General features: G+C 47.1%; 1 protein-coding gene across 1 annotated transcript in view; it reads right to left on the minus strand.

The window, feature by feature from the left end:
* Positions 1 to 5,163, minus strand: part of LOC112840245 (uncharacterized) — a 53,755-nt gene extending 48,592 nt beyond the window's left edge. Inside the window, exon 1 of the mRNA XM_073903654.1 lies at positions 5,028 to 5,163. Coding sequence (XP_073759755.1) covers positions 5,028 to 5,148 — 121 coding nt within the window. The 5' untranslated portion in view covers positions 5,149 to 5,163. The remainder of the gene's footprint in view (positions 1 to 5,027) is intronic.
* Between the last annotated feature and the right edge of the window lie 3,946 nt (positions 5,164 to 9,109).

The raw sequence follows: 9,109 nt of genomic DNA on the forward strand, positions 1-9,109 counted from the left end.
GTCCTGACCCCGGGACCTCCAGCTCAGCAGGAAGACTGACCGCAGCAGGGCCCTGCTGTCCTCTGGGATCTGAATGGCCCGGTCTGCCCCCTTCCCTGCACATCCCATCGGGGCTCCGAGACTTGATCAGAACATAAGCACAGCAAACAGCGTTGTGCTGGAACTTAGTAACGCAAGCGTGGCAACTCTCCCATTAACACTGAAGCCCCATTCTCCCTAACTGTGGAGGGAAAGGACTATGCTGGGTGGAGGGCATGGCGTGGTCACCTCGACAAAGGAGCTCCCAGCTAATCTCCCAGGTAAGCCTGCGGTACCAAGCATAAAAACTGGTTTCCTCCTCCCAGAGCATGTTTCTCCTTGTTTCAACAGAAATGTATGTGCGGTCTGGTGCTGAGCACTAGGGACGCGGTGGCTGACGTCAGCACTGCCTGTGAATGAGCTGATTTGTGGGCTGGGGAGGCCCACTCACCCCCTCAGACAGATGGGGTCCTCTGGGGGCCTGGAGCTGGAGGCTGGAGACTATTCCCTGATGAGGAAGGGAAGCTTGCACAGATCGGAAAGCTGAAGGGGTGTTACCCAGGTAAAGGCGGGGGGCATGGGGAGATCTTCGGGAGCCAGAACAGTATATGCAAAGGCACCGTGGCAGCGAAGGTGGACATAGGAGGGATTAAAGAAAACGTCATCGTAGCCAGAGAGCAAGGAGGGACACATTCAGATTCTAGCTTGTGCCAGGTGCCATTTAACGGCAGGTGCTTTACATGCTGCCTCATTTATCCCACGAGACACTTGCACTTTATCAGCTTTTTAAATAGAAGGAACTGAGGCACCAGGTTAAGTAACTTCCCCAAGACCATTTAAAAGCAAAGCAATAATTTTTCTATCTTCCCTGAAATGTGACAGGGTCCACATCTTGGATGGGTGGGGGGAACATGAAAAACTAGCTAATCACATTCACTGTGGAGGGAAAGCAGTCAAAGCAGCTCTTACCCAACAGGTGATGGAGTAAAACCGTCACTTTTCAACTAGCTGTTTTCACCTCCTGGGCCGTAACCGCAGTGAAACGTATTGCAGGAGAGTCTTAGTTCCCTTTTTAAGAAACGGTGCCCATGTAGTTAAGTTTGGAGTTTAAAATAATCTAAAAACACTTGGTGGGAGTAATTTGAATGATTTAAAAAAATACTTTTCCAAAATTTCCACAGGAACTATACACTATTTTCATCGTCATAAAAATTAAGGCACAGAAAAGAAATGAAACGTCAGCCTAATTAAACAATGGGCAAAGGACCTGAACGGACATCTCCCCAAGATGGGAGAAGGAGCTCACCTTCATTAGTCAACAAAGGAAAGCAAACCAAATGCAATGAGATTTGGTGTCATACTAAACCGGGGTTCCCAAACCCGACGTCCACCAAGCAATTCCTGGGACACCAGCGTGTCTGAGGACTGTTCTGACTTACCCACCGGTGACAGCGTGGGATCCCACGGGTGAGGGCCATCCCCCGAGAGCACCCTGGGTCCCGTCACAGGACGCAGGCTGAGCTTCACCCACTGCAGTGGGGAGGCTCCAGTGACCCCTTCCTCAGGTTCTTTTCCTTTGCTAGAGCGGCTCACAGAACTCAGGAAGCAGCAGCTCGTGGCAGAAACACTCAGGACCAGGTCAGGAAGGTGGGAAGGGCGGAGCTCCCGGGCCCTCCCCAGGTGCCACTCGCCCTGAACCTCCACCGGTTCACCAACTGGGAAACTCTCCCAACCCACTCTTTGTGGGTTTTTATGGAGGCTTCATCACATAGTCATGCCTAAGTCAATAGCCATCAGCTCCCTGAACCTCCAGCCCCCTCCCCGCCCACAGTTTGCAGGGGGTGGGGGGGAGGGGGGAGACGGGAAGCTCTAACCAGTTAGCCATGTGGTCGTCCAGCCCCACCTTTGGGCGGGGTCCTAAAATCACCTTGTTTAGTGTAACAAAAAACACCTTGATCACTCTTCCTTTCAGAAACTCCACGGGTTTTAGGAGCTGTAGGCCAGGAACCACGGAGGAAGACCAAATACTTTCAGGGAATAGATTTCGGTCATTCGAACGACCCAATATGTATCTCCTACAAATCTCAGTATGTCTCACATACTCACTAGGACAGTCACGTCTGTGGACAAAACCACGCCAACTAGAGACGCTGACATGACTGGACCAAAGCTGCTACGGTGCAGAGGCAATTCTGTATGCATGCCACACATCAGGGAGACGGACGGCTCTGAAACTGGCTTGGTACAAATTATGCCCAAGAAGAGAACTTCAAACTGGAAGGTGGTCCCCGGCACCTCTCAGGTTCCTCTTTTCGGGGAACATCAGTGATAAGTGGTCAAGGGGAAGGTTATCCTGGGTGACACTGAGCTACAGTCTGGCCACTGATGAGAAACGCTGTCCATTCTGAACCATGTCACATTCCCTTGTAGCTTTGCCCAAACCTGTTATGAAAAATAATCTCGGCATGTGACCTCCTTACACCATAAAGAATAAATTCATCCATCCACAGACCCTAAAATAGAAGCCCTCTGACTATATCTAAAACGGGGAAAATTATTTTCTCTATGAGCTGAAAATGTGCAAATGATCTACTACAACACATTTAAAAAAATGTAGTACACAAAAAAATAACTACCCGACAATAATCATTATTACATTTTGGGTAATCTGTGTAGCTTTTTGTCCACCCCCCTCAAATGAAGAATTTTCTGTAGAATTACTAAAACTCAGTAAGACCCTGCAGAAAAGAATGTCAAAGGTATGGCTCTCCCCAGATAATGACTAGGGCATATAAAGAAATACGACCCTTCCATATAATGGAGAGTGACCTCAATTCTGGCTTCTCTGACCTCGAGTATCCATCCCACGCCGCGAACAACGACAAAACAGCTGTAATAAAGGATCTCCCCAGAGCACAGACCAGTCATGTCTGCAGACCCCGTACCGAGGCTCTTTGATAAGGTAAGGTAGGAGTTACAAAATACGCATTTGGTGCCATGGTTCAGGTCAACCAACGTGTGTGCGTTACTTCCTGTGTACCAGGCACAGCGTTGGGATGAATAAATCATGGAAGCCACTCCCTAGGAACTCAGATGAGACTAAAACCCAACAGAGAAAGGAGAAGTGCCAATCCCGATGTGGTGAGCTGTATGAAAGCGACAGGCGCCCCTGCTGCAGGCCATATTGCTGGCCGTTCCCACGTGCCCCAGGCGCCTGCAGCACACAACACACCAGTCTGCCAAAGAAAAATGTTATTTTCCTTTTGGAATTGATGCCCAATAAACCGTGTTAGGTCAACAGCACCAGAGAAATTGGTAATGTTCAAAATCAGTGTTTCCACAATTAGAAGAGTCTATGTTACCACAAAAGACAAAATAGTAAGCATCACATCCTACAAAAATACACAAATTCAACATGTTACATAAGGCTTTTCAAGATCAAAGATGATATGCGAAGAGTATAACGGTTATGGGAAGTGTTACACACCGAGCAACACATCGTTGGTGTCACAGCCGTATTATCTGATGTCTTTAGAAAAATGCTGTGGGGCAATGCTTTCTTTTTTTCTCCATGAATTTCCCTGTGCTAGAAGGGGCGGTGTAACATCCCACGGACCCTGGAGGTGTCCTCAGTGTACCGCGCTGATCTTTAACAATGGTTCACAATTGTGAGCGGTGGTATTTCAAAGGCAGGACCACACCGCAGTTCCAGGAAATGTGGTGAAGGGGCACAGGTTTAGAATCCGAGGAAGGGAGCTTCAAATCCCAAATGTGCTGTGTGACCTTGGGCAGGCTGGTTAACCTGTCTGTTCAGCTCCCTCCTGTGTGACACAGAACCATCACCAGTTCCGCACTGTGCGATGAGCAAATGTACGAGAAGTTTCTTAAACATTGTAGGCTCTCAGGCAAAGACACTTAATAATCTAATAAGATATTAAAAAACAGGTCCTATACACACCTGGCAATAATCATGATTACATTTCGCGGCAACCTAGCTAGTCCTTTTTCCCCAAATGAAAACTTTCCTATGGAATGACTAAAGCTGAAATAGAAGAATATGCTCTGTTTGGCCAGAAGCCAGCAGGAAATGCAGGGACGGCAGGGAGAGCATGAGGTGGGCAGAGCGTGGAGACTCCCCAACTGGGCTCAGAGGTGCGAGCACACTAAGCAGTGCTCAGCAGTGCGCTCACAGACGGTTACCAGCCTACGTGTCATGTTGTGTGTATTTTCCCACAATGAAATAAAACTAAAAACCCCACCACAACTGCTAGAGGCCAGGGCTGGGACGAGTTTGTGCCCCCAGCCCCTACACCGTCTCAGCGCGCCGCGGACACTCAGTACCACTGAATGGGAGCCGACCGGCGGGCTAGTGACAGGTCTGGGCGCCCTCGTCTGGTTCACTCCTCGGTCCACGCTGAGGAACCAGGACCGGGAGAAGGAAACAAACCGGAACCTCGCTGACCGGCTGACTGCTAGCCCTGGGGACGCCAGCGTGGTTCCTGGACCCTTCCACACTGGTGACCTCAGAGACCCAGAGGAGAAACCCGTGTGTCCCGGACTGGAAGCACCGGGAAGGTGCTCACCATTGACTCGGCAGGGGAGCCTGGTGCTGGGCGTCCGCATCTCCTCGGGTGTCGGGCCACCTCTGGCCACAGAGTGCCCTGTCCCACCAGCCAGACAGGCAGACGCAAGGACTCCTGTTCCTAATCCACACGCAGAGCGCGAGGCCTTCAGACCTGAAAATGGGCTTCGCAGCCCAGTCCGAAACTGCAGCAGGCTCAGACCGAGTGTCTTAGCGCGCCTGCACGCTCCGATGCGGCAGGCCATCATTTACCATCATTTACCGAAGCCTGCAAGGGCTGCCCTTGACAGAAGCTACCGGGATTTGGGAACCCGTGGCTCGGGCTTCAAACCATCCGGGGTACTGGCTTCGTGCCCCTGCCCGGCCGGTACTACCTTCTGCCTCCTAGATGGCCGAAAACCCACTGCTTGAACCTCCTGAAACTCACCTGTTGGGTTAGCACTGTGGTTTCCTGAAGGCACCAAATTCTGTGCGTTTAGAGATCCTATAAACAAAAGAAAAGAAAAAGAAAAAGAAAAAACATCCCGTGATGAAAAAGCATTTAACATTGATGTAAGAACACCGGAGACAGGTTGTGGTGATGCGCAGGAGGCAGACATCCCCCAAGAAGCTCTCCTTCGCCACTACTGCTACAAAGCACACCTGACCTGCCAGGAAACCTGGGACTGTATTACTGGGGTTTTCAACGCAGAAAACATTTGACTCAGGTTAACAAACGCTTACATCCTACTCACTATGCACCAGCTCCTGCAAAGTTCGTTCACTTACATGGGGACACAGGGATTGGTGAGAGAAAGGCCACTTTCCGTTCCTTGGAGGGGCCTGGGCACCTGGGAGGGGCCCTTTCAACGCAAGGGCACCCTTGGGCCTCACACCACCCAGACCCCTAACTTCATACCATGGAGAGAAGACCAAGTGGGTAGGATTTTCCTTTTTTCCTCCACTTCCCCTCGGGCAACCACCAGTTTGTTCTCTGTATTTTAGAGTTTGTTTCTTTGTTCATTTGTTTCTTAAATTCCACATACAAGTGAAATCATATGGTACTTGTCTTTCTCTGACTGACTTATTTCACTTAGAATAATGCTGTTTAGCTCCATCCACATTGTTGCAAATGGCAAAATCTCATTTTTTATGGTTGAGTGATATTCCATTACCCACCCCATCTTTATCCACTCATCCACCGAGGGACACGTGGGCTGCTTCCATCTTTGAGCTGTTGTAAATAATGCTGCAATAAACATAGGGCTGCATCTGTCTTTTCAAATAACTGTCTTCATTTTCTCTGAATAGACATCCAGAGGTGGAACTGCTGAATCACATGATAATTCTATTTTTAACTTTTTGAGGACCCTCCATACTGTTTCCCAGAGTGGCCGCACCAGCTTGCGTTCCCAACAATAGTGTACAAGCGTTCCCCTTTCTCTGCATCCTCACCAACACCTGTTGTTTCTTGTCTTTATTCTCACCATTCTAACAAGCATGTGGTTTTGATTTGCATTTCCCTGATGATTAGTGATGCTGAGCATCTTTTCATGTGTCTACTGGCCATTTGTATGTCCTCTTTGGAAAAATGTCTATTCAGGTCCTCTGACCATTTTTTAATTGCATTTTTTTTTTGGTGTTTGGTTTGTATAAATTCTTTATATATTTTGGATATTAGCCCCTTAGGATTTTCATTTTTAATTGTAAGACTTCTCATAGAAGTATGATTCTTTTAATTTTTAACTAGTACCTTAAGATTTGGAAAAACTTTAGAAGAATTCTATGCCCCTCGTCAGAGTGGTTTATTCAACCTGGGTCTTTGTATAATGGGATATTAAATATACCAGATGAGAAGAGAGGTGTATTATTGACAAAGGTAGCACTCCCCAGCCAAAAACCCCTCAAAGTACAAAGTAAGTAAAACAACTTTGAAGGATCTTTGCTGTGTGTGCAACCTGAAAAAGATCAAGGTCAGTAGACTCGTCTCCGTAGAATGAGAAAGACGAGTCATGCCGCCGACTAAGGCAGGCTTCAGGGACTGATGAAGCAGTGACTCTTGGTTAAAACAAGTCAGTGCACCAGTGTCCTGCACTGTCCCAGCCGTATTTAGCAGCTGGTATCAAATACTTGCTAATATCGTGAAGATCGTCCTCCATGCCAGGCCTCCTGGGGAGCACGTCACTTCACTAGGTCACCCAGCTCTGTCAACAATTCTGAGACACAAAGACCATTCTGCAGTGACAGGAAGTGAGGCCCAGAGAAGCCTACCCAGCTAGGAAGTGGCAGAGCCTGGATTTGGACCAGGCCGTTTGACTGCAAAGCCCATTCACGGGAGCGCCAGAAGGAAGTGCTGATTTTCTACTGCAAACCTGCTTGTCCCGGGGCTTCTCCATTGCTGGGTTACCAGCTGTTCAACCCCCACACCAAGAGGTCATCCTGGGTTCTTCCTTCTTCCCCACTCCCTCCTCCAGTCCATTAGCAGGTGATTTCAGTTTCATACCCCCCACCCCAGGGAAGGCCTCCATGTGCTTATGACATGCCGCTGCCTTCTGCCTGGACCACAGCAGGACCCCCCTCCTTCTGTCTCCCTGCTCTTGTCACTCCTATGACGCATCATGTCCCAGCAACCTTTTTGGCTTAAAAAAGGACACAAAAGCAGATGGTCTTTGTAGCTCTAGGACCTTTCTCCTTTCTCGACTCAATTACTTATGACACATCTACTGTGCGTAGGCACTGGTTTTGTATCCTAGAAGACAAGGAATATACCACGGACATCTAACTACCAAGAGACTGATGCTTTACTTGACAGAGACCAAGTATTAACATAGACCAATGTGCTGAATGGAAGAAAAGAAAGTTACATCCACGAAGTGGCACGGACTCAGTAAAGATTAATTTACTCTCCTCACTCGCTGCCCGGGGAACTCACTTTAGATAGTCCCTCACCCCCACCCCAGGCCTACAACACTTGAACTACAGCTCGGCTTGGCTCACCTGAGAGTTGACAGATGTAATCAAGACAGCCGGAAGTGGCCTTCTCCTGGCAACCTATTTGAACTCTTGAATACTACATTTCTGAAGCCACTCTGGACTTCTGTGCTAAAGACTCAGTAAAGTCTCTGCTTTCCACTAAGGCTGTTCAAGGTGGGTTTGTCACTTGCCACCAAGAGTCCTGATGAAAAGCCTCCCCCTGGCCACGCACGACCACTGTCTATCCTGTTGGCAGCTTTGCTAACTTGCTCATTGCCTCCCCCACTCCTCCAGCTGAGGGTGTTTATGAAACTACACAGGATAGTATGCATAGTATGCAGGATATTTTAAAAAAAGAATCTCCATGTTTTTATCTTCTACAACATCATGGACTATAGCAGATTGTACATTTAAGCATTACCGACTTGAATAGCCAATACCACCTAAAGTGACTTAGTGGCAAAATGGTGAATAGTTGGGATTTTTAATCTCTGAAATCAAACAGGTATCAGCTGTTTTACTTTTAATAAGGCAATTTCTCAGCCTCATATTTTTTTTCTATTTATAAAATGGGAATAATACTGTGAGGATCCAATGGGATGATGTATGGACCTCAATTAGCATAATGGGGAGTACACAGGAAAAGTGCCTAGTAAAAAATGCTGTCTAAGCTCTAGGATGACTGTTAAAAATTACTGGATTTCATAATGACACTTACTTGTTTTGAGAAATTCTCTATAGAACCTTCTTTCACTCTAATTTCAAAGTGACATTAGAGTCTGTAGAAATGCTTTCCAGCTCATGTTCATTATAGTCGTTCATGAAATGAAGGCTCTCCTATAGTACAGCCTTCATTCCAAGATTTCCAAATAGCACTAGCCTCTAGAGAGACTTTAAATAAACAGAACAAACAGTATTAAAATAAGGCCCCCCCCAAAATCTGTGTTATTAGGGCAAAAAAAAAGTAAAGCAAGGATACTTAGTTTCTCTAATCAGTAATTCATCAGAGAAACAAGGTTTACTTTCATAAAATAACAAATAAAAGGGAGACCTTCTATAAGTATTGGTATAAAATTAGCACCAAAATAGACTGATTCAGTCCAGATTGTTCACCTTACAGTGAAACATCTCATAATATTGAAAATACGACGGGTGTGATTTACTGATCATTGTTTCCTTAAATAATCTCAGAATCAGGTCTGCAAAGCCGACTTGTGACATGCACAATCCAGCATAGGAAACAAAAAAATCAGCAAAACAAATGAAAATTGTTATTGTCGAACTCAGCCATATTATTCTAGCCAAAGCAGGTGTTGTGCCTGAACTGACATCTTTATCTTTTCCTGGATAAAACTAATCTCAGGCTAAACAAACAGCCGATGGACAGAACTTAAAACTACGGAAAACTTGGGTCACTTAAAACAACTTACCCTAGTTTACCGGCCATTACCCAGGGACCCGACTGCTACAAAAGTTGACCAAAGGAAAAGGGAATTTACAACAAACCCCGGCTTCCCGGCCTCTTCCCTAAAGGACTTTTAAAGTCCCCAGCCCCCC

The sequence above is a fragment of the Callorhinus ursinus genome, unplaced genomic scaffold, assembly GCF_003265705.2.
Source record: "Callorhinus ursinus isolate GAN/ISIS: 27379988/994484 unplaced genomic scaffold, GSC_fseal_2.0 scaffold19, whole genome shotgun sequence".
NCBI classification, from domain to species: domain Eukaryota; kingdom Metazoa; phylum Chordata; class Mammalia; order Carnivora; family Otariidae; genus Callorhinus; species Callorhinus ursinus.